Source organism: Glycine max, chromosome 9 (assembly GCF_000004515.6).
Source record: "Glycine max cultivar Williams 82 chromosome 9, Glycine_max_v4.0, whole genome shotgun sequence".
In the NCBI taxonomy this organism is placed as follows: domain Eukaryota; kingdom Viridiplantae; phylum Streptophyta; class Magnoliopsida; order Fabales; family Fabaceae; genus Glycine; species Glycine max.
The window spans coordinates 25617946-25644077 of NC_038245.2; the positions used below are offsets into that span (position 1 = coordinate 25617946).

The 26132-nt window shown below is 33.5% G+C and overlaps 1 protein-coding gene and 1 pseudogene across 2 annotated transcripts; both read left to right on the plus strand.

Moving 5' to 3' along the window:
• The window catches only part of LOC112997768 (protein DETOXIFICATION 33-like), a 68211-nt pseudogene extending 62466 nt beyond the window's left edge, over positions 1-5745 (plus strand).
• A 1464-nt stretch (positions 5746-7209) lies between these two features.
• LOC100784141 (exocyst complex component SEC3A) lies at positions 7210-25446 on the plus strand. 2 transcript variants are annotated; one of them, XM_003533879.5, is made up of 25 exons: positions 7210-7587; positions 7980-8050; positions 8175-8255; positions 8433-8500; positions 8608-8710; positions 9292-9449; positions 9846-9963; positions 10813-10917; positions 13114-13215; positions 13292-13429; positions 13762-13890; positions 13988-14068; positions 14414-14488; positions 16025-16198; positions 16285-16426; positions 16551-16615; positions 18061-18231; positions 18326-18405; positions 21955-22036; positions 22669-22766; positions 22865-22973; positions 23074-23142; positions 24653-24718; positions 24803-24892; positions 25224-25446. In XM_003533879.5, the coding sequence occupies exons 1-25, from the start codon at positions 7413-7415 to the stop codon at positions 25332-25334; spliced, it is 2661 nt and encodes an 886-aa protein (XP_003533927.1). In that variant the 5' UTR covers positions 7210-7412; the 3' UTR covers positions 25335-25446. The 2 variants fall into 2 exon arrangements, with proteins under 2 accessions (XP_003533927.1, XP_006587232.1); XM_006587169.4 differs by having other exon boundaries at positions 7212-7587; positions 7950-8050.
• Positions 25447-26132: the final 686 nt, after the last annotated feature.

The window sequence follows — 26132 nt, forward strand, 5'->3', positions numbered from 1 at the left end:
TCCTCAAAATTAACGAAACTAAAAAAACGTTTCTAAAACTATTGTATGTCACTTAGTCTAAAGTTACATGTAGCAAATGATTAAGTCTAATATTAGAGACTTTTTAATAATTAAAATGATGATTAAATTAACTTAAACAAAAGTTAGGGACCAAAATGATGGTTAAAATTAGGAACTTAAATGGAACATTATAATTTGAGAGTCTTTTTTTTTTTTTTTAATTTTGTTAAATCAAGGATTAACTTTCAATTTAGTGGGTCATGAGAAGGTGATATTCACTTGAGTGCCTCTAGGTGTACTCATGGATCAAGTTGATCCGTAAGACAAGTTGATTCGTAAGTTAATTTTTAAGAATGTTGGGTACACCTAACAAGACTCTATTCATTTTCTAGTTTGGGCTTATGGGCATGTCACTCATCTACTGTTTTTCTGTGCTTGCAAGTTGCAATTTCATAACCGAGCTAGTGAATTGTAATGCTTTGCTTAGTCAATGCCAACATATCATCCCAAGTGCCACTATATTGAGTGAACATAACAAAATCTAAGATAAAAATCGATTACTAATACTTGTTTCCATGTTTGCAGTATGAACATAAATGGTTGGGATGCCATGATTGCAATTGGGTTCAATGCTGCTATCAAAATCTTTTACCATCTTTCTGTCTGTTCCTTTTCACAATACAGTTCTAGTCACTACATATATAGAAAACCCCTATGTTCCTATAACCTAATGAATAGTTGATTTTGAAATTTGGATTGATTTTCCATGAATCACATTGGGACATAATTTCTCACTAATCACGTGGGGACATGATTTGTGTGAGGTCTTGCGTTGCATTGAGCCCCGTGCATGATTTGGCGATGCCTCTCTGGGTTTTTGAATTCTTATATTTTCTTTTCGTTTTTATCTTTTGATGTTTATTATGAGCATTTAAGATTTTAGATTTTATTCTCCATGACTTCCCATTGGGTCTTACTGGGCAGATAAGCAAATGGATTTGTTCAGCAGGTTGTGGAAGGCAGTGGCTGGAAATTATTGATGGACTTCCTGTGAAGCCTTAGGTTTTATTACCCTCGCATTCATTATTTTCTTATGTGTTTGCTCTGCGTTTGATGGTGTACGGTAACCTGGTAGTGTCAGAGTTATTGTGTGTGATTCTAACAGGCACTATAAGAGTATTGGGAGGCACTGGAGTTTTTGCGGACAATTTGTTAGCATTTAGGTTTTTGGAGAACTCTTCGACGATGTTCAGCAGGCTGTGGAAGGCAGTGGCTGGAGATTATTGATGGACTTCCTGTGAAGCCTTAGGTTTTATTACCCTCACATTAATTATTTTCTTATGTGTTTGTTCTGCGTTTATTGGTGTACGGTCACCTGGTAGTGTCAGTTATTGTGTGAGATCCTAACAGGAACTATAAGTATTGGGAGGCACTGGAGTTTTTGCGGACAATTTGTTTGTTTCATTTGGGTTTGGAGAACTCTGATTTCACAATTTTTTTCACAAATTTTTAATATGAAAGATATTTCTAGGTGTTGAACTGTTTGTGTTCATTTGTATGCAGCATGCCAAGTCCTGATATGAGATTTCTGTTGCCGATTGTTGAAGAATAAATCATAAAATTAGAACAGATAACAGCTCTGGATGAATTAATTTCATTGATGAGTTTCTTCTTTCTGTATTATTTATTTCTCTGGATTTGATCACGAAACATTGAATTGAATTGTGAGCCTGTTTTCTCTGCAGCATATAGTGTTTTGAATAATTTTGTGTAGTACCCTTCATCTCATCGAGCCTCATGCGTAATTTGGTGATGTTTCTCACTGTTTTTGAATTCTTGGATTTTCTTTTTGTTTCTATCATTCTTTGTTTATAGTTATGAGCCATTAGTTTTTCAATTTTATTCTCCTTGATTTCCAATTGGGGCCTTACAGGGAAGATTGACAATGGATGTTGGTAGGATGTGGAAGCAGTGGTGGTGGAGATTATTGACGTACTCACTGTGAAGCCTTAGGTTTTATTATCCTTACATTATCTTTGTTTTCTTAATTGTTGTTTCTAATAGGAACCATAAGAGAGAGTAATGAGGAGGCAAGAGAATTTGTATACTTTGTTTCTTCTACTGGAGGAATATGGGTAGTGTTAATTTCTTCATAGATGAGACACCAAGTTTCCTGGAACTGTTCAACTTACCCGATTATATCAGCAAGAATTGAGGAACATTTGATACATAATCTCACATGAGTTTGTTTTCTTGTTTCTTAGATGAGGGTTGCTGGTCTGTCTTGTGTTTCCATGCGTTGAGTCTGAAAATGATTTTTATGTCCTTTGGTTTTACCAGATGATATCTGCAAGATGTAATTTCTTTCATGAGCTTGATCTATCTAGTTTCTTAGTTGATGACTATTTATCTAGGTAACCTGTGTTCTGTAGTTCGGAAAAATGATCCCCCCCCCCCCCCCAGGTGTAGCCAAATTGAAGACAGGATCTTTGAGAATGGCATTTGATTTTACCATATGAGCAAAGAGCTCCGGACTATTTGGTTTAATTGGGATCTTTTTTTCACTGCATTAAATCTGTGATAACTTTGTTTTTGTTTCCTGTACGATAGATCATAGCACACTTGAATTGAATTTTGAACTTGTTTTATGCTGTTTAGTGTTTGATTTCTGCAAAATCAATAAAGCTCTTGCATAATTCAGTCAGAATTCATGGTTTATCTTTTCATTTTTAGACTTTTCATGACAAGTGTCAACTTTTGAATAGTGTAGAGATTAATCAATGAATATGTGCTGGGTTTGGTATCACTTTCATTTGCCATTCCTATGTGGATTAGATTTTTATGTCATCTGTTCACGAGGTCTACTTTTTGTTAATTCTTATGAAAAGTTTGGTGTTCAACTTGTGCTTGAAAATTAATTATCTTTATCATCAACTTATCTTTGATTTCAAAATTTGCTTATCTTAAATTTTCCATATTACTCAATCTGTTTTTTATATTGCATTCAGGAACTTGATTTCTCATTTACAGAGAACAATAATGAATTTTTATACCATTTCATTATTTAGTTAGTTCCTATATTTGGAGGTCTCATTTCTATTTGAGTTGATTTCAATTTCATGATTTTTGGCTTTTGCTATTCTTATTTTTAGGATCTATTAGTGGTTGTATGATTTTGCTCTTCCGATTTTTAAGCTTGTTTTTCTTAATTTTATGTTGTGCTTTGGATTGAAGATCTCTAGAAACTGATATTTCTTTTGACTTTCTATTTCTACTCTATTGTATAAAAATCATTTTAATGTTATCTTCTGTTGATCAAGGAGATTTTGGCTTTTCTCTGCTCAAGTTCCTTCGTTTGCAGCATGTGCTGAAGTATGTTCACAAGATTTTGGTGTGTATCAAGTTTCCATCCGTTCTGCAAGCAGCAAATTAGAATGGCTAACAAGTCTAGATGAATTTGGTTTTTCTTCAATGGGATATTCATTATTGTTAGTTTCTGAATTTGATCATGAGGCATATGGATTGAGTTTTAAAACTGTTGCAATGTAGAGTAGAAGTTTTGTGTTGCATTCTGCGTAGCATTGAGCCTCAGCATGATTTGGTGATGTCTACCCTGGATTCCAATCTCTCAGATGTGTCTTCATTTTGCTTTTAGTGTATGCGCTTTTCTTGATTTCTTCTCCATGATTTCTGCTTTGGGTCTCACAGGGAAGTCAAGTAGTGGAAATCAGTAAATGTGGTTGGTTGTGAAAGGCAGTGGCTATCTTATTTACATGATTTGGTGATCTCTACCCTGAATTTAGAATTCTTGGATTGTCTTTTGCTTCTACTTTTCAATGGTCTAGTATGAGGGCATTTCTTGAATTACTTCTCTGTTGTTTCGTCTTGGGTCTTGTGGTGTGGGATGGCTGTTGAAGGCTCGAATCATCTACTTGCATTTATTCATTTGCCGTATGCTAGATTCCAGATGAGTTTTATTTCCTGATGTTGCTGATTGAAGATTGAATCAATAAATTATTATGCCTTTCTTTTGAAACCGTGGATTAGAATCTGGCTACAGATAAACTTAATGTCTTAGATGTTTCATTTTCTGGATTTGTTCACAGTGAATATGGATTGAATTGTGAGCCTGTTTCTTCTGCAGCGGTGGGAGAGTACTATTTAGGTTCTGGTTTTTATTACCCTCGATACAATCATTATCTCATGTTCATTATGGACTGGCTTTCCTTATTGTGGGTTTTGGATTTATTGTTTTTGACAGTGTAGGGTTCTGTCAGAGTTAGACTTGATGATTCTTTTTGGGAAATGTAGGAGGATAACTGGTTCTTTATAGGATTGGCCCGTATGATTTGGTGATGTTGGATTTCTATGTGTTTAGTTACTTATTTACTTCTCAATTGATTCTGTGTCATGAATTGTGGCTATAAGACTTTGTTATTTTGTCTTCTCAATGGACTACTAGTATATTGGAGAGAGAATATTGGACAGCCTTTGTCAGGTCAATTTTTGTTATCTTCATCTTTGGTGGTCTGAAGAACTATGCTGCTCTTTTATATGATCTTTAAGTATATCCTCTTAAAATTGGATATCATTTGTCAGTTCAAAACAGCACATTGAGGACAGTGAAAAGTAGAAGCAGATTTTAGGATTCTTGATCTAGGTGTTGCTCCACGACTTCATTAGTTAAAGGCATGTAGAAGTTTGAATTGACATTAATGGTGATATTTCCTAGGAATATAATTTTTTTTGAAGGATCAAATTAGTTTTATACTTGTACTGAAATATATAGATATTATTTTGTTTATCCTGATAGCTGTCTTTTTAGTAGAATTGCAGCGTGTTTTTAAATTTTTAGTATACCTTCGATTATTTCCTAAAAATTCCTTTAAAATGTTCGATAGTGAAATATTTACGACCTCTCATTAGAATGCTGATAATGTTAAAATGACCATGCTGAATTGTTGATACTTTGATTCAAGTCATGTTGATAAGTTATTGGTTTTTAATTATTATTGTAGAAATTATATTTTTGGGCGACTTCTATTAGAATGATGATAATGTAATTGGTAATAGTTTGTGGTTTTTTTTAGTAATTTTTGGGTACTGTATTAAATTTTAAGTTATTCTTATTGTTCTTTAATGTAGTAACTGAACAATTCTTGTAAGTAATTTTGTACTGTTATTGAAATTTAAAAATATTACTTCTACTTGAATGTAAAGATGAATTTTAATTCTGTATTATAATTTTGGTAAATTTTTAGATGAAAATAATTTTAATAAACCTAAAAACCTGTTAGACTCTTTATTAAAACTTCCATTTGCTAATTATTTGAGGAATAATGTGTTGGCATAATTTGTATTGCAAGAGTTAATTTGTAAATTGAATTATTAAATTATAAGTTTAGCTGTGCACAAGTACAAAGATCAGATCAGCCAATTTAGGTGTGAAATGTATACAGGTACTTTAGCAAGGCTTAGAGAAATGAATCATGCCTTTTTTTTATTTAGTGGGCAAAAATGAATTCTGAAATTGGTCAATTGTCACGAGCATCAGGAGCAATTTTACGCTGAAAGATCATTCATCAGGTTAACAAAGTCGAATCCAGAAGGAACCAACAAATCAGCAGCAGCTATGCATCACAGATGCCTTTTTGCTTTACTTGTTTGTTGTTATTTCGTTCATTATTTTTCTTTACTTGGTTATGTTTTTCTAAATTGTAAGTAGATTGTACTCAATTTTCATCATAGTGAAATTTGTTTGTTATTATGCCCGTGGATGTAGGTCTATATGACCGAACCACGTAAGTTCTCGTCTCTATTTTTATTTTTTTGCTTTCTTATTGGGATTATAAAATTCTTTATAAAAAAATATAAATAAAAAATTTCCCTTATTGAATTGGAATTATGAATCTAAAAATAACAAGAATTATTGATTTCTCTAAATATCTCTGTTTGAAAATTCAGGATTTGAATTCTTTTTTATGCATTGCCATCACTTGAATGAATATTTCAATACGAATGTGGTTGATTAATGTATTAAGTTAAATAATATTAACAAGAAGTTACCTTTTGTGCATAGACTGAGATATATGCGCAGACAAACAAACAAACCTATAAGCCAAAAGAAGTAACATCATACGCTATCACTTTCTGAATTATCCTACGAGGTGTTTCAGTTTTTTTTTTTTTTTTTTTGGGAATCTTAGTTTTTCACTTTTGATGTCCGTTTAAAGTAAATAAGATTTTTGGAAATATTTTTTTAACAATTCTATGAAAATATTTTCATGGCTAAAAATAGGAATCTTATTTTTTCGAATTTAATTTTTTCTTACTACATTAAAATATTATGTTATTCTTGATAATATGATAAATAATTAATTAATAAAAATAACACGTAACTCTTCGATTGTTATGAAATTTATTTAAACATTTTTATGGTAAATCAAACAAAATTTTCTCACTCCTAATATTTCCAAAAATAAAATTTTTGCTGATGGTGATGATTTCAAAGAACAAAATAAAATGGAAACTTTGCTAACTTAAAAAGGAAATATCCATCTTACTAAATATGAAATTATTCCTATTTTAATAAGTAATTCATTTTCAATATGGATATTGAATATCTATCATTTAAAATTTAATGTTTAGATAAAAATTTAAAAGAAAATTAAATGTCAAGTCATTTTAACAAAGTATTTTAATCAATAAAAAAGAGTGAATATGAAATTCTCATAAAAATGAGCAACAAGTGAGCAAGCCAAACTTTTGAAAAATTAATTGATGTGGTCCAATGAGGAAGAATGTTTGAGAAAGTGATCCTATTATTCTTCCTAAATCTCTCTATTCAATACACCTTTTAACTATATTTTATTATAACTATAAGATAAAATTATAAATTTAGTTTAAATTTAGTTCTTGATTAAATTAATTTATAAATTTTGTCTTCTTATTTTTTAATTAATTTTTTCTAAGTCCTTGGAAGTTGGAATCCAATTCGGACAAGAATCGGGAAAAGTGGTTCCTATTAAAACTGCAAAACAGTAAAAGTAAGTAAGTAAACATTGTATTACTGGCAGTTGAAGAGAATGAAAGCATATCTCTATCCTTCATTTTCCTTTTCATAGATATATATAAAAAAAATTATAACCTTTTTGGATAATTATGTTCGCACACTCTGAGGGGTGAAGTGCCAAAATTGACTACAGGTTGTCTAGGTTTTACCGCAAGTAAAAGAAAAGTAAGCAATTGAAGAACACAGACAAGACTCAGCACAGATATGGAAAAAAGTTTTTTTTTCTTTCATTTTTTTTAAATGTGACTCCTACCAACATTTGCACTTTGCTGCTGCTTCTTTTTCTTCTTCTTTTTTTCTCTCTCTCTTTCGCAGCTTCGAGATCGGGGACGAGCCAGCGATGGCGAAATCAAGCGCCGACGACGGCGAGCTCCGGCGAGCTTGCGACGCCGCAATTGAGGACCCGAGGCAGAAGATCGTGATGGCGCTGCGCGTCGCCAAGAGTCACGGCATCTTTGGAAAATCTTCCTCTAAGCTTGGTCGCATGGCCAAGCCCAGGGTTCTCGCTCTCTCCAGTTACCTAACTCTTCCTAAATCTCTCTCTTCCATTCGCCATTCAACTATTATTACCTATACTCGCCGCTACTTCGATTTTGCTTGCTCGAGATTCCATCATGTTTTAGCTTTTAAGAAATTAAATTAACTACTCTGATGTGAACATTGGCTTCTTATAACTACACTTTGAAGGTTCCGCACTGACTTCGTGTTAGGATTAGCTATGGTTTATGCAATAATGCTTGATTCGTTTCGTTTGCTTTTTGTGATATGTAGCTAGTTGGATCTATCTTCAACTGATCTTAAGGCGGAAGTGTTTGTGTGTGGTTTCATCAGCGTGTGTTGCTGTTTTAATTGTTTGTTGAACTCTACATTTGTGTAGTTGTTGGTGACGACGTGGTGTTTCCTGCAGCGAAATCGAAGGGGCTGAGGACATCGGCTTTTCTTCGAGTTTTGAAGTATTCTACGGGAGGAGTTCTTGAAGTAATTTGTTTTTTTTTTCTCTTCTATATTTTGGGATCGTTGTTTTTTTTTTTTTTTTTTTGCGTGGCATTTCTTTGTGGTCCTTTTTAGTATTTCCAACTTTGTAAAGCTATTGTGCTTGCAGCCTGCAAAACTATACAAGCTAAAGCACCTGTCAAAAGTGGAAGTTGTAGCAAATGATCCCAGTGGATGTACATTTACTCTGGTAAAGTTCCATGATAGAAGAGATCTTTATGTTCTAGTTCTAGACATGTTCTCAGTTTCTGGCACTGAAGCAATATGCGAAGCATCCTACCGTTCCCTGTTTTGGAGTTTTTTTTTTTTTTTTTTGTATGTCTTCCCAATCATTTGCTTGTTGGGCTGATGCATGCGTATCTTGCAGGGATTTGATAACCTTAGAAGCCAGAGTGTGGCTCCTCCTCAATGGACCATGCGCAATATTGATGATAGGTAATATTGTTGAGAGAAATATTAATCTGTTCACGGAGTTAATTAGTTGTTGAGTTCTATGTGAGGGGATGAAAGTTTTCTCATCGTGCCGATCACTTTTCTTGTAGGAATCGCCTCCTTCTTTGCATCTTGAACATCTGTAAAGATGTTTTGGGTCGCCTTCCTAAGGTTGTTGGTATAGATGTTGTGGAGATGGCTCTTTGGGCTAAGGTGCATATGACAATCTTCTAGTCTCTTAATTGTAGTGCTTCTTTACAATCAAGTACCCATCATTCTGATCTAGTGAATACTTTTTCCTTTTCCTGCTTAATAAATAATTGATTGGTATTTGTTACTTTGTATGGAATGCGACTTATCTCATCTGTGGGTATCAAGTCTATGACTTCAAGCTGGAGATGTTAAACTCTGTTTGGACGTTGAGTAGAAGGAGTAAGAAAGGAGGGAAATTCCCTTTCTCTTCAAAGTTAAGCAGAGAAGATGAGAGTTACTTATTTAATTTAAAATTAATAATTTTCCCTGTTTGCTTGCCAATTTGAGGGGGATGGGGCCTGCTGAAGGGGAATACGTTTCACTCCTTCCTCGCCTTAAAAATCTCCTATACAAGGATTAAAGTCCAATTTTCCTTTTCCTTTTCTATTCCTTTCCCTTCTGACTTTCCATCCAAACATAGTGTAGGACCGTGCAAGTTGGATTGTCTCTATCCAAACTTCTTATTACAGTGATGAAATGCAGTTAATTATTGTATGTTAGTTGTCTTCTCTAATTATATATTTTCACAAACTGTGAAATAGGAAAATACGCCATCTGTTTCTTCCCAGAATAAAGTGCGAGATGGTGGTCCTGCTGCATCTGTTGTGACTGAGACAGAAATCACAGAATTGAAAGTCAACGTTGAAAAGGAACTTGTCTCGCAGGCAGAGGAAGAGGACATGGAGGCTCTTTTGGGAACGTAGGTGCTATTCTTCTTTGTCTTAAATGGTATTGAGTTAGATATTTATGATGAGTAAGCATGTTCTTGAAGTAATGACCTCTGTTTGGTAAATTGCAGAATTGAGTTCTTTAAATCCTAGGGTTACACGGAGTCCCTCTGTGTTCTCTTACAAAATTTCTGGCCACATTTTATGATTCACATTGATATAGGGAATTCATAAATGATTAGAAAGTGTGGTACATAATAATTGTAACATATTTGTCAAAGTTCAAATGAAAATACTATGCTGGTTAGATACATATATAATTCAGGTCTGCTAAGTCATATCTTGTAACATATTTCAGTGTCAATTTGACAAAAAAAGGTATGTTATGTGAATTTCAGAATTGATTTTTTTCTTTTTGAATTGTGCAGTTATGTCATGGGTATTGGTGAAGCAGAGGAATTTTCTGAAAGGTTGAAGAGGGAGCTCCAGGCTCTGGAAGCAGCAAATGTGCATGCTCTTTTAGAAAGTGAACCTTTGATGGATGAGGTATTACCATTCTCTGAGTTGATGACCTTTTGTTGGAAGTTTTGGTTTCCCCTGCTCTGCCTTAATTGCAGCCTCTTTAGGTTGCCTTAAGTGTAACCTTGAGGAGGTGCATTTAGTCCCACGTAGACTAGAGATATGCTTAAATAGAGTTTCTAAAGCTTGTGCAATCCTCACCTTACAAGCTGGTTTGTGAGGTTGAGTTAGGCCTTGAACCCAAAATTTAGGATGTTATTGGAGCTTTTTCTGGATCCATTGTTGGGCCACCTGAATTGTCATGCTTCAGGCCCATAGACCTAGGCATGAGGGTGTGTGTTGGAAAGCCACCTTAGTTGCAATCATCCATTGCCCATCTTAATTGGGGCCTCTTTGGATTGCCTGAATTGCAACCTAGGGGGGTGGTTGTTTAGTCCCAAATCGACAAGAGATGTGGTTTAAATAGAGTTCATAAAGCTTGGTCTATTCTCACTTTACAAGCTGATTTTGTGAGGTTGAGTTAGGCCTTGAGCCCCAATTCTAAGATCTTTCTTTGTTGGGTATTGCCTTCTTGTTTGCTATATGTTCTTGTAAACAGGCCCCTTGGTTCGCATGTTTTATGGAAGCTTAATTTTCTACCTTTTTATGTTTTAAATGATAGAGTGAACTAGGATTTTGTGTTGTCTAAGCTATGAGTTAATTATTTAAACATGCTGAGTTGTAACAGTATCTCATTATTGTCATTTCATCCATTTGAGTGATAGAGTGGCGATTATAATGCAAATCAATTTCACAAATCTCCATTTTTCTTTTTAGTTATTTATAATAAATTAGGTTGTTCTCATAGAGTGGTTCATACTACTTTGTGCCTTGTAGGTGTTGCAAGGGCTTGATGCTGCAACCAGTTGTGTGGAAGATATGGATGAATGGTTAAGCATATTCAATGTAAAACTCCGGCACATGAGGGAGGATATTGCATCAGTAAGGACCTGTGCCCGTCAGTTTAAGAATATAAATTTCCTAGATACAATTTACTCTCTGGTTGTAATGGCTGTGTTTGCTGGAAGCATGATTCATATGTTTAGTTTTCTTTGTTCCTTTGTTAAGGCAAGGCAATTTATGCATTAGTCTAGTACATTGTATTTAGTTTATGTGGTGCAACCTCAATTCTCTTTTCCTCCAGTTATGAAGCGAAGTTGTTCATGATGTTTGTGTTACTTCTTTTGTTTTCTCTGTAATATAATAGCTCATATTTATTTGCATCTTAAAATTCACTTCCCAAAGTCATTATTAAGAACAATGGAAAATAACATAGTTATATAGAAGGTAAACCAGTGAAAATAAAATATCTATATCCTGATATTTGTGTTAGCTTGGAAACAGTTGCCCCGATATTTTTACATTACTCAATTTTTAGTTTAATCAGAAACGGAATAATTAGAAGCTTTGGTGAATCTCGGGTCTTAATTTGGAGCAGTTTTTATATATTTTTTTTGGATTTGGCTAGAGTAAGAAGGGAAAAACTTTATGTAAAATGCAATTATGTGGTTTAAAGATATTATGCTACCTCTTGATCTGTCAATTGACATAGAAGTGTATATATGGAATCTCTTTTGTGTTTGTACCATAGCTTCCATCAGGGGGTTTTCATTAGAGAGGGATGGAGCCATGGGGAAGCTTTATGCTTTGTTTGATTAGGAGTTAAATAGAGAGGAAAGAAATAAGGATAGAAATATAAGAGAAATATAGTAGAAACAATGTTTTGTTTGATTAAATAGAAATAGGAAGGAAAGAGGTAGGGGAATTTGTCTCTGCTTATTTGGATGAGTGAAAAAGAGAGCGTAAATAAATAAATAAACATTGTTATTTTTATATTAATTAATAAATTAAATTTAACTTAATAATATATGAACTTTTTATTATATTAGTTTTTTTTCCTTCCATTTTTTATGTTATAATTTTTTTTTACATATTTATAACTCAAGAAAAACAGACTGTTTCTTCTCCATTTCATGGCTTATGAGGGGAGAATTATTTTTGTAGTGGGTCCCACAAATTTAATTCTCCTCCCCTTTAATTTCCACCCATCCAAACCATAGAGAAAACCAACAAGTCGTTGGTCCAAGTGGTACTGGACTTGTTTCCCTTAAGCAAGGTCTCGGATTCGAGTCTTATGGATGGAAAAAAACATGGTTAGGAGAAGAGATCCCATTAAAGTTGGCCAGCCAGGTTTCCCTGCAGGGATTAGTCATCAACAAGGTTGGTGGATACTCCACCCCAATGTCATAGGTACCAAAAAAAAACCATAGAGAAAATTATTTCATCCTCTCCATTTCCTTCCTTCTTAAATACACCCATCTAAACTCGAGGCTATTGTACTACTAAACTTCTACTTCTCTCTCCCTCTCCCTTCCTCTCGAGTGAATTTTTCATGGAGGATAGTTTGTCCTTCTCCCATTGTATATACTCACTGTCTTCTCTTTCCTAAGTTTTCTTATTTTCTCTAAAAATAAAATATAAAACAGGTTTTGGGACAGTTGGTTCATGCCAAATATTTTCAGTGTGTTTAAAATGATATTAATATAAATCAGTGTTATCAAATAGCGGCAATGGCGGCGCCATGGCGGAGTAGCGTTGTGGAAATTTGAAAAAACGCCACCAAATAGTGGTGGCGTTGCGGGTTGCGGATGGCAGAAATGCGGTAATGGTGGAAATAGCGCCTTTTTTTTTGTTTTTTGCGCGATAGGTGTTGGGCTGACCCGACCCAACCCTACCCGAGAACATATTGCAAACGCGCAGCACACAATGGGGAGAACCCACAGAACACAGCACACAACGGCAACCAGCAGCGAGGAATGGCAGTGACGGCGAACGGCAGCGACACACCCGCACCCTCACGCCAAATATTTTGGGACAGTTGGTTCATGCCAAATATTTTCAGTGAGTTTAAAATGATATTAATATGAATTGGATTTTACCTTTGTAAAGTTGAATTATGGTCACAATTATTTCTACAGTGACCATTTTGTGCTGCTGTGGAAGTTGCTTTCTGCTTTATGAGATTTCACTATTTCAGTTCTATTTGCTTTTCTAGGTGATATAATTTCAGGTGTAGGAGTTCTTGAAAAGCACTGGCCTCTTACTTTGTTTTGTCTTAATAACTTTTCTTATGTCCAGATAGAAACCCGCAATAACAACCTGGAAATGCAATCAGTAAATAACAAATCTCTCATTGAAGAGCTTGATAAGCTTCTTGAGCGATTGCGTGTCCCTTCTGAGGTATGCCTTGTATACTAATTTAGGCCAGATAACTTCCTAGCTTTTATTTATTTTAATGATGTTTTGTTGGGTGTAGTATGCCACAAATTTGACTGGAGGTTCATTTGATGAAGCTCGAATGCTTCAAAATGTAGAAGCATGTGAATGGTTGACCAGTGCCTTGCGTGGTCTTGGAGTGCCTAATCTAGATCCTAGTTATGCAAACATGAGAGCTGTATGTTCCTTTCTTTACTTTTCTCTTAAAAATCATCTGGTAAAATAAACCGATCATGATTTGGCCATTTATGAAACAAAATTATCAATGAGACATAGAGTGCTTGTTGTATTTATTTTAGAAAAATATTAATGGAAATCTTTTTAAGGTGATAGATATGATTTTTCATTCATTAGTTTCGTCCATTTTGGATTGGTTGGAGAGAATTGTGAGTACTATGAATTTGGAATCACAAAGCCAAGTGAAAGTATTCTGGCTTTGGTTGATATGTCAAAAATGTGTTGGACATAAAAATTATCTGTTCCGATGGCGGTTCCTGCTACCTGTTACAGGTTAAAGAGAAGCGTGCAGAACTTGAAAAATTAAAATCTACTTTTGTCAGGAGAGCCTCTGAATTCTTGAGAAATTATTTTGCTAGTTTGGTGGACTTCATGATAAGTGATAAAAGTTACTTTTCTCAGGTATTTTCTGTAAATTTGTTTTAGAATTGTCACTTTTGAGGACTTTTGAATTTTGAAGGAATTTATTGGTATCACTTTTTCTTCTTCCTCTGAACAGCGGGGACAGTTAAAGAGGCCTGATCATGCTGACCTGCGGTACAAGTGCAGGACATATGCACGTCTTCTGCAACATTTGAAGGTTAAAATTTGGGATTCAGGAGCTGTTTACTTTTAGAAAATGTTTTCTGTTACTTTTGAGTACAAAAATGTCACATTGTTTTCACTTTGTTTCCTATTTTGAAAGCTTTGAGAAAAGTTGATTTCCCTGTTTCTTATACAAATATTTGAAAATCTTAAAGTATAAACCAAATTAAAAAATTGTCGCGTTGTGGTACATAAAAGTAAAAACAGAATGAAATTAGAAAACGTTTTCTCAAATCAAACAGTCCTTACTATTCCTGCATTAATTTTGTTTTGGATACATATATTTGTTCAGTGATTTTCTTTGTTTTTATACCTAAATTATCTTCCTGGGCACTTGCAGAGTCTTGACAAGAATTGTTTGGGTCCACTGAGAAAAGCTTATTGCAGTTCTCTGAACTTGCTTCTTCGCAGGGAGGTCTGTTGCACTTCATGTTGGTTTTATTTGTTTCTTAATTGTCTGGTTTTCTTATTATGACACACTCCTTTATCTTTGTATGAACTGAGAAGTAACCATTATACATGTGAAAAATTATTAATTAATGTGATTACTTACCTAATCAAAATATAAAAAATAAATTGAAAAAAAAGTCAATTATTGGCAGGGAGGATTATAAACTTCCTAGAGAGAATAAATTCCCAAATTTTAAATCTTTTCCTCACTGAGTATTTTCTGAGTGATAGAACATTGAAGTGTAACTCATTCCAGATTTAGTTGTTGAACCAGCTGGCATGTTTAATGTTGTAACCCGTTTATTTTTAAAATCTGCCTAACCAGGCATAAGTTTAGGTGGGCTATTTCTGGATTCAAACATAATGGGAAATAAATCATGTAACTGTGTTTCAGGTAGAGTGCTTGTTAAGCCTTTGCGTGCATGTAACTTTTTTACCCTCTCAGACTCAGCACTCAAGCCTGCTGCAACCCAGGCCCTGTTAAACTTCAAGATTTTTTTCTTAATCTTACCTTGTTGGTATTTGAAGGAGCTGGGTTACCTGGACTGTTTGCTCTTATGGTTGACATAACCAGGAGTGGGCAAAAGGAACTTTTTATTTGTTCCTGTTAGAAAATAATTGTCTAATGCATTACAAAGAAAATTATCAAATGTTTTTGTTAGAATATATAAAAAATATCTCATAATATCTATATTATATCAGAATATTTTAGAGTTAAATTATCTTAGGATTAGTTTCCTTATTTGCTTATTATCTCATGATTTATTTCCTTATTTAATTAACATTATATCTATCAATATTTTAACTGAGGGTGGGTGATATATGTTTTTTCATCATGTTGCAAGACATCAGGTCATATCAAGTCAATAACAATCTCCAATATATCCAGGCTCTCATATCTCCTTTTCCTCTCTCTCTATACCTAAAGTCCTATAATTTCAACAATTTTCTCAACAACTATCTTTTAAAAAAGGTTTCAACAGTGAACAATTTTTTTACATCTATCGTTGCTTAACTAGTTGACGAGGGGATGCACTTTTACAACTAGGATTAATTTTGTTAACATTTGAATAGCCAGATCCTCCACCATTAGTTCTGCATGATCTGTTGTATGATCATTGAGTTGTGATTGCAATTTGGTGTTTGACCTGAAGATGTGTCTGGGTCATATATACTGTTCTTGGGTAAAATGTGCTTTAGGTCTCAATTTTTGATCAAAATTCGTTTTAGTCCCTAACTCCCTGTACTATAAAAATGATGATTTTGATTCTTGTATTGATAATTGGTGAATATTGTCCCTTTATGGAACTTACTATAGTAGTGTGAGGGAAAAAATTCATCAATTATGGCAAACACGGGGACCAAAATCACCATTGTTAAAGTATAGGAACTAAAATCAATTTTGACCGAAAATTGAGGGACCTAAAGCACATTCTACCCCTACTTCATTTTATGCTACATTATGCATATGGAGTCTAAAGTTTCAGACATCCTTTTACAGGCCCGTGAGTTTGCAAATGAACTTCGTGCTAGTACTAAAGCATCTAGAAATCCAACTGTTTGGCTTGAAGGTTCCACAGGTTCTGGTCAGAATGTAAATGCTACTGACACTTCGACAGTCTCTGATGCTTATGCAAAGATGCTTACAATTTTTATCCCACTTCTGGTGGATGAGGTGGTCGTTTGATATTCATTCATTTTCTACACAAATTTCTCTTTAATATTTCAAATGTATATAATTCATCATGGCATAAATTGCAGAGTTCTTTTTTTGCACACTTCATGTGCTTTGAAGTTCCTACACTTGTTCCTCCTGGAGGTGTTGTTAATGGCAACAAAGCTGGATATGATGATGATGATGATTTGGGAATTATGGACATTGATGAGAATGACAGCAAATCTGGTACTCATACCTGACTTTCCGCAAATAGCCTTTCTGTACAGTCAAGTTTATATTTAATCTATTATAGTTTAGTTCCCTTTGTATCAATTTTTCAGGACTTTTACCATTTCTTCCTTTTTTGTAGGTAAAAATTCTGCGGAGCTTGAAGCTTTGAATAAATCACTTAAGGATTTACTTGATGGAATACAAGTATGCATAACAATGCTCTTTATCACTATGAATCTGCTTGTGTGCTTCTGATATTTGTGAGATGAAGGGATCTGGATCTTCTCAATCATAAGCATAGTAGCGAGAGACTAGATAAGATTTAGGCTTATTGGTTTTTGTGATTGAAAAAGAAATTTATTTAAGGAAGAAATGGAGAGAACAAAAGTAGAGAATAAGGCATCCTAACAAGAAACTTACAGAAGAAAAAATTTAGAAACTAATAGATTGAGTCATGTAGCAAGGCATGCCAATCTCCCTGCATATAAAATCCATGAGAATAACTATGTTCCAAGTGTTGGATGGAGAAGTTCCTTTAAAAAATTCAGCATTCCTTTCCATCCAAAGACACCACCAAGCAGCAAAGTCAGACCACTGCCACAGAATCTTAGTTTCTTTATGGAAGCCCAAATCTCTAAATTAACAGATGCAGATCCTTAAGGCAAACTCGATTCTCTCTGGAAATCCAAAAAAGCTTATTCCAAATAAAATTTGCTGCACAACAATGCAGAAAAAAAGATGAGTCCCAGATTCTGAACTAGAACTTCAAATTTCCCCATACTAGGAGACAAAGTAGTGGAAGGTATGTGCTTTTGTAGCATGTAATTAATGTTGATCCTTGTCTAGACCAGCAGTCTAGACAAAAGATTGGGAGATTTGAAACAAGAGGAAAACACCCTGAGTCAAGAGACCAAATTCTTTTATCAATTATCATTTGAAAGAACAATGGACATTAACAGAATCAAGTGAAGTAAAAAGACTAATGCAAGTTTCTGAAGAAATGAAAATTCCAGTAGATCATGAAAAGTAAACTGTAAAAGGGAATAAACCCTGTCAAATAAATTTTGAAGAACCAGTCTATCAGTTGTAGATACCAAGTGGCTAAGAATATAAATCATACTGGTAAAGGGGGATACATGTATATTGTTTTGTCACTCTCTCTCTAACATAACTATTTTGTTCCACAAGAAACCGAATCCAGGGTAAATTGAAGATAAATTGTTGAAGCTCAATGCGTTTTAATTCTCAACTTTTCCCCTTAGCAGCAGCGTGAACTTCATATGTTTGTGTACTTATGCTTACTTGACAGGTTTATAGAAGGAAAGAGTTCTCAAATGATAAGATGTCTGCACATAAGCAGAAAATGTAGGCAAAGCAGAGGCTCATAATAGTATCTAGGTGCTAAAATAGAAGAATGCACTAACTCCGGTATACAAGGAAACATTTAAAATAAAACCTAAGCCTTTAGAAGGCCAACATTTTTGGATTTGTTTATATAATATGAATATAATCTATTTGATTTTAGGGACTATGACTGAACATTAAACTGTTCCTTATAATTGGTCAGGTTTTGTTGTGTTGTTGGCAGCGATTTAGTATATTTAAAAATCCAGCATTTACAGCTACCAAACTGCTTTATATGATTTCAGGAAGACTTCTATGCTGTTGTGGATTGGGCATATAAGATTGACCCTTTACGCTGTATATCAATGCATGGAATAACAGAACGCTATCTCTCTGGTCAGAAAGCTGATGCAGCAGGATTTGTACGTGATTTGCTTCGTGACCTGGAGTCTCGGATATCTATGCAGTTCAACCGAGTAGGTGACTAGCACCATGAAGAAGACATTTTGCCAATGCATTTGGAAAATTGAATTGCTAACCTGATTCATTTTATTGGAAATCTTTTTGCAGTTTGTTGATGAAGCTTGCCATCAAATTGAAAGAAATGAACGCAATGTTCGCCAAATGGGTGTCCTATCCTACATTCCCAGGTGAAATGAATCCTTGTTTTCTACTTGTCTCCCTTCTCCAAAGAAATAGGAAGTTCTTTTTGATAATGATAGTGCAGTTGTCTGATACCTTTTCAGCCAGGTATACAAAGTTTGGAACAGACAGAGAAAGAGTAGAGTAGTATCTCTTATTGCATGAAAGGCTCCGAACACCATATTTTAGCTCTATTAACGACGTTAAATTAAAAATTGTTCTATTCCGATACCCAACTTTTTGCAGACTGCACTAAAGTTCATTTTGGATTCTTTAATTTACATGATTTTTCTAATTCATGCTTGACAATTAATTTTTCCACACACACACACACACATATATATAGCTAAAGAAACTAAGTTCACAGCTTTGAGCTTTCTATCTTCATTTTTTGTACATTAAAATATTTTTTACTTTATTCACATGCTTGATGAATAAACTAAACATAGGGCTATAAATGTTAACATCAAATTAAATATTTTATAAATTTAATATCATGCAATTTTCTCCAACCTTTAGCTACCTCCACCACTTTTCCTCTAACCCCGTTCTCTCTCTCCACCCCAATACTTCTATGTACAAACATGTGCTCACATCTAGTACATGATGACGGCAACTTAAACCATTGAAACAAAATATCTAAAAGACTATCTGAAGTGTAGAGGTTACTATGGTGTACATAAAATGTATATTGTATAGATATAGTCTTTGCACTTATTGAGGATGAAGAAATTTAATAAAATCCATGGTTGTAAATTTCATATCCTACTTACCAACTGAAATATAAGAGTAGAAAGTCTATTGGAAAATCAAATAGTTAGAAAATATCAAGCAAATACCTTAGAAATATTAGGAGGCTAAATGCACTTTTTTTTTTTTTTGATCAGCCAAAATAAAATATAATTATATTAGATGAGTACCAGAGGTACTAACAAGGTACATAAAAGATTACAATTATGAGCTATATGAAACCAGCCCACTTTTTGTTCCACCCCAGGAGGCTAAATGCACTTAAGATCTAATAATATTAATTGAATTATATGCACTTAAGATCTAATAATATTAATTGTTTTGTGATTCCTAAAAATTACTTTTGATTTCAAAAGACAAGATAAACCATTTTTCAAAGCAGTAAGTACAAATATATAAATTTGAAAGCTTAAATCTCACAAAGCAAAGATCATACAAATATTAGGTGACTAAATGCATTTAAGATCTATAATGTTAATTGATTTGTGATTCCTGAACATCAGTTTGATTCTAGAAAGCATGAGAAACCATTCTCGTAGCAGCAAGTAGAAGAACATACATATTTGAGAGCCCAAAATATTTAATTTTGAAATGGGTCAAAATTTGGATGTGAATAATAGAAATTAGCATATATTAGTACTCATGCAGAATAAGTTGATATAAACATTCCGTTTGATTTCCATGAGAGCAAATATGCGCATACATCCGTAACTTTTTTAATGATTCCATCTAAAGTTGAACCCAAGTACAAAATAAACTCAACTTTACCACAAATATATATATATATATATATATATATATATATATATATATATATATATATATATGCATGTGTGTATGTATGTATAGAAGGGATCAAATTACACTGGTGTAACTTTAACAACTATTACACTATTTTTATAACTTGATATAGAATGTGATTTTTAGAAATGTTTATATTATGTCGATTTTAATTTATTCAAACGAGATAACAAATGATTTTGGATTAATATGAAATTTTGTATATGTGATCTGTGTGAAATGAATTTTCAATCCAACGGTGAGTTTTAAGAAAATATTATTCAGTTGAAAGTTATAGAATGATGTAATAGTTGTCAAAGTTACACTGGTGTAATTTGATCCTTCCTTATATATATATATATAGGAGTTTACTAATGCGCTCGCACCTATTTTTCATTATGAGTTCATTAACAACCAACACCTAATTTGATCTCTTCTATTTTAAGCAGTTACATCAGGGCTATTATAGTAATTAATTGTTTTTTTTTAAACAAAAAAAACTCTCTTTTCTCTCCTCTCCTCCCCAATCTCGCATAACACTCTACTAACATTGTTATTGATGATCCGTCATCAAACTTCATGGCCACTCTGATTAGGTGCTTATAAAGTATGATTTAATCTAATTAAATCCATGGTCATTGTAACGGGAAGCACGCACGAAAGTCCTTTTATTTGCACCATTCTTGCCTTTTTAATGGACTCACTTTTAAGTTCTTAGAATTCTCGATCTAAGCTTCATTGTTTTTTTATTCCATTCTAAACTGGCTATGGATGCAATGCTTACAAATTGCTGCTTCAATAAATGAGTAATTTGTTTCTGTAGCTTCACGAACCATGTAAGCATGGTGGAGTTGAGGCCGAAATTGGGTTCTGGAGAGGGAGCACCAACTGGGGAAGGAGTGAGGAAAGTGGGGGAGGAAAGAGAAACATTTTTTTTTAAAAAAAATTAAATTTAATAGTAAAAAATTACTATAACATCCTTACAATAAATTGACTGAAAGAGAGGAGAGTTGCTGGGTTTTTCTGTCTAATAATTTTGGTGTTGGTTGCTAATGCACTCATACTAAAAAAAGGTATGAGTGCATTAGCAAACCCATATATAAACTAGGATTCATCCATAATGTTGGATTTGGGTCTAACTCAATCCTACGAAACCGTCTTGTAAGTTGAAATGTGCCTTAGCTTTATAAGCTCTTATTAAGCACTATCTCTAGTCAATGGGCTTGGTGCATGAATAGTATGGTAGGTGATTCAATAATGGGTTTAAGGACAGGCTTTGATATCATGCGGGATTTTGGACCTAACTCAATCCTACAAAATTGGCATGTAAGGTGAGGGATGCCTAAGCTTTATAAGCTCTTATCAAACACTATTTCTAGTTAATGTGAGACATAGGTTTTTCCCAAAAGAAAAGATTGATACTTATATCTATATATAAAATTATTTTAACAAATCTGTTGAGTGAATTATACCTAATCATGATGTTCTTTTTACACCTTCGTAATATTTAAACAACTACAAGTATGTGATCAACTAATAAATGTTTCCTCTTGAGAGTAATTTTATTATTTAGTGTTAATATAAATGGATGGAGTAGAAAACAATCTTGGATTACCAGGAAACTTCATAGGCATAGTATATGTAACATATACTTCATAAAGTTTATATCCAAGATTGTTTCCATGGCAATCCAGGATTGTTTTCTACTCCTTCATCTTCAATTAAAATGAATGTATGCAGTATGATTTTCAAGCAAATAAAAATATCTGCTTCTTGATCACATATTTATAGTTGTTCAAATTGTACAGAAGTTAGTATAATATCAACACAATAATTAGGTACGGTTCTTTAGTCAGATTGGTTAAAATCATCATTTCAATGGATCCGGATATATATGAAATAATGGTTTTTGTTTAGCAAGCAATTAGAAGTTACAGCTGCGACTGTTTCTTGCTAGTATGTATTTATTTCAACTGTCAAGTCTCTTTGTGATCGATGTTAAATACTTTGTTAATTGTTTTGCATAGATTTGCAACCCTTGCAACTCGGATGGAGCAGTACATCCAGGGTCAGTCTAGGGATTTGGTTGACCAAGCATATACAAAATTTGTAAGTGATTCTTTAAGAACTCTATCCAGTTTTATGGTGTCTCATGATTTTGCTGACAACTTAAGCACATGCTTTCCAAAAAATAATGAGATTAAAATAAGAGGAAGGGATTAGACTTTATAGATTTTAATTGTCAGGTGCTTGGATCAAATAGAGCATATTTCCATTTCTAATTACAGTAAGAAAGGAGTATCAGAAATTAGAAATACGTTCAATGAATATACAATAGACAAAATTCAGTGGAATCATACTAGCAATAATTTTTTTTTCTTGAAGATATGATGTGGCATGTCTCGATGCCATCTTGTAGGAAGGAGATATTCAATAATGAGTTCTTCCTAAGTTTTCTGTAAATTGAATTATTCATTTGGTTGATAAATGTTGTTCATCTTATACTCCCTGGGTCAACAACAAACAATGTCTTTGTTCTTCATTTTCTATAAATGATGTTGAATCCTTGGTGAAGAATAATTATAAATCTTATGCACTGTGTGGATTTGAGCAATTTCATTGGTTTACTGATTACCCTTTTTGTCTGTAACCCACATAGGAGGAAATGAGTCCTTAATTGTTTCTTTCAATTTACTATGTAATTGTTACCGTAATTTGCTGGCGGGAATGTTGCTTTACAGGTTAGCATAATGTTTGCAACTTTAGAAAAAATTGCACAAACAGATCCAAAGTATGCAGATATTTTTCTTTTTGAGAACTATGCTGCTTTTCAGAATAGGTAATTTCTCTGCCAAAAGGCTGTTTCAAATTCTTATTAAGTTGATTTTGCAAGAAAGATATTTGCCATTTTTCAATTATTTTGTTCGTTTTACTCAGTTTGTATGACCTCGCCAACATTGTGCCCACATTGGCCAAGTTTTATCATCAGGCCAGTGAAGCCTATGAACAAGCTTGTACACGCCATATTAGCATGATTATCTACTATGTGAGTAATTTATTTTCTATTTTCCATTTTTCTTGTCAACACTCATGAATTGATATCCTTAGGACCCCACTAATTATCCCTTTTCTTTTGCCTTGCAAAGCAATTTGAACGCCTTTTCCAGTTTACCCGAAGGATTGAGGACTTGATGTTCACTGTTGCACCTGAAGAGGTTTGTGTGTATAATGCTGTATTTTTAATCTTCCAAAGGTTCCTGCTATACAGCATCTAGTCATGTCTAGAATTCTACTTATCAAACAATATGGTTGCAATGTTTCTTAGTTTCTCTGGTTGAAATTATGAGGTTCTAGATATAGATGGGGTGAGGGATAAAAGAGAATGAAACATTGAATTGATATTAGTTGAGATGTATTACAATGTATTGATATGTTCATAAAACAGAGCACTGACCCCTTATTTATAATAATCATAATCCTGACCAATTATGGAAACAAACCATGATAAGAAAATATGATAATCAATCGTAAGAGATAGTGAGGAATATGAAAACTAAACCTTGAGAATAATTGATGATATTCTAAGATATGATACAAAAAATATTTTCATCTATTCCAACAGACTTTCACAATCCTTTCTTAGCATCATGGTTATAAGTAATGGGAAAGTTAATTTATAGTAGATTCTAGCCCTAATTTTCGTTGTTTCCCTGTTTGAGTGGCAAACAAAATCTCTTTATCAAAATATAGCTAGTTGTCTTTTGGTACTTATTTTGAATCATAAAAGTCCATACCTAGAGTAGTTCCTCTGATGAGGGAAATTCTGTCTGATATACATTAACATTGTTGCTTCCCCTAACCAGCAAAACCAAACCAGAATCACCCTAAGCATCAAAACCAAGTGGTTGCTCCATATATTCTTCATCGAGGTCATCATGAAGGCAGGCATTTTTAATAACAATTAATATAATGGTCAATGACCTATTGGCTGCCTAGAGAGAAATATACAGAAGCAATTTTAGCTACTAAAGAAGAGGTATTATTAATGTGAGACCATAGGTCTGTGTGTACTGCTTAACAACTAAATGTTTTTAAGGTAATAGTTTTACCATATGCCCAACATGGGCCTTCCCCTACACCGTTCACCCATCAATAGAGAAACTAAGTCACCTGTCACTGTGTTCAAGAGCACATCTCATCAATCATGGCTTGTGTCCATCCTGGATGAGTAAGGGGTTCATTTGTAGATTTTAGGAATTGGAGCACAAGACAAGGTTGACACAATAGCATAATATGTAGATAAATAATTATTGGGAAAAATCCAAGTCCCATATCAACTAGAGATAATACCAAGATTGAATATATAAGTGAGGGGCTACCCCACTTATATAGGTATTTATTAACACAAAAGTAATATTAACACAATAAATTACAAATGATTGCAGAAAATGTGGCAAAAGTAATATTGTACACAAAAGTATAGGCATTTATAACTTTGTGTAAGAGCTAAGCTCTTAGTATTCTTTTCCAAAAGTAGTGTCAGATTGAGTGCCTGTCATTATAAATGGGCTTAAAGAATTATGTATGATGATGCATCTCTTAAATTGTCTTTTCTTCTCCCTATTTTCCTGGATGAATGAAACTGTGAATTAAATAGTTAGACAAATTTCACATTGAATTTGACTTTGAACATTCACAAACTTCCATGTTTTGCATCCATTTCAGATTCCTTTTCAGCTTGGACTGTCAAAAATGGATCTTCGGAAGATGTTAAAATCCAGTTTATCTGGGGTATGGTGATTCTGATCTTCTTTAAAGATCCTTCTCACTGTTGTATGCCTGCTTTTGAACTTATGTCTTTGCTCTTCTACTTAGGTTGACAAGTCTATTGCTGCAATGTATAAGAAACTGCAAAAGAATTTGACTTCGGAGGAATTGTTACCCTCCTTATGGGACAAATGCAAGGTAAGCTGTACTTATTCCTTCCCTATTGACCAACAAAGATACCTCCTATAATATAACATTAAATCAGTAAGAAAGAAAGACTCGAGGCTTTTGCACTAAATATTTCCAAGGCCAACATTGAAGTCAGTGAAGTGTCTAACAAGTCTTTTGCCAGTTTGGTCGATAGCTAGTGTAATTTTGCAAACTTTAAGATACATGTGAACGGAAATTAAATTGGATTTAATTTTGATATGTTGTGTGAACATTTTCTTTCATTCACATACCCTCTAGAATGCGGGTTTAAACTAAGTAGAAGATGCATGCAAATTAATCGTTTTTTAAAACTTTGCAGAAGGAGTTTCTTGATAAGTACGAAAGTTTTGCCCAACTTGTGGCTAAGATTTATCCTACTGAGACAATCCCGTCTGTAGCGGAGATGAGAGACCTTTTAGCTTCCATGTAGAGGTTTATGTATGTATATATCTTTTTGTTTTTTCCATCTTATGTAAGGTATAATCTTTCTTGTGCTCTATTTAATTTTATTTATTCAATAAAGTGTATCTTTGTAGTTTTAATTGTTTGAAACAAGCATTTTTATCTTTGAACGAATCGGATGAACGAGTATCTTACTTATGTGTAAGCATTTTCAAGATTTACGAGTAGTAATAACGTATCAGCTTAGCACTGCATCTTCATTTTAGCTTCTTTTGAAAAATTAAATCGATTTTCAGAGCTTTATCAAAAAATTATTCTACAAGTATGAGTTGTAGATAATTTCATATATAATAATCTCAATTTTTGAACTTTATAGAGTAAGGAGTGAGTTGTTAAACAGAACACGTTGCTTTGCTTCAATGCTGAAAATGGTACATCTAAAGTCATGTTGAACACATCTGAGTATGTACTCGTATCCGGTATACGTTAGATACTTGTGGGTACATTTCTCTTTTAAATAATTGGGTATCTAATGTACATGCTATGTATTAGGTTTATCTTCCGGTTTAAAAGATAAAAACATTATTTTTTAGTGAAAAGAATAAAAAAAATCTTTGATTTTCTTGTTTTCATTCATGTTATGTGTCCCTATTTGTGTATGGTGAGGACAAGTGACTAAGAACATAACTCCTTGGTCTTAATCTCCTAAATCTATCAATGAATATTGAATAGAATTTGTTTAAAATTTGTCATTGTAAATCATTTGAAAATGAATGAGATTCATTTAAAGGGATTAACTTTTTCTAAGTTGCTATCCTTTCTGTTG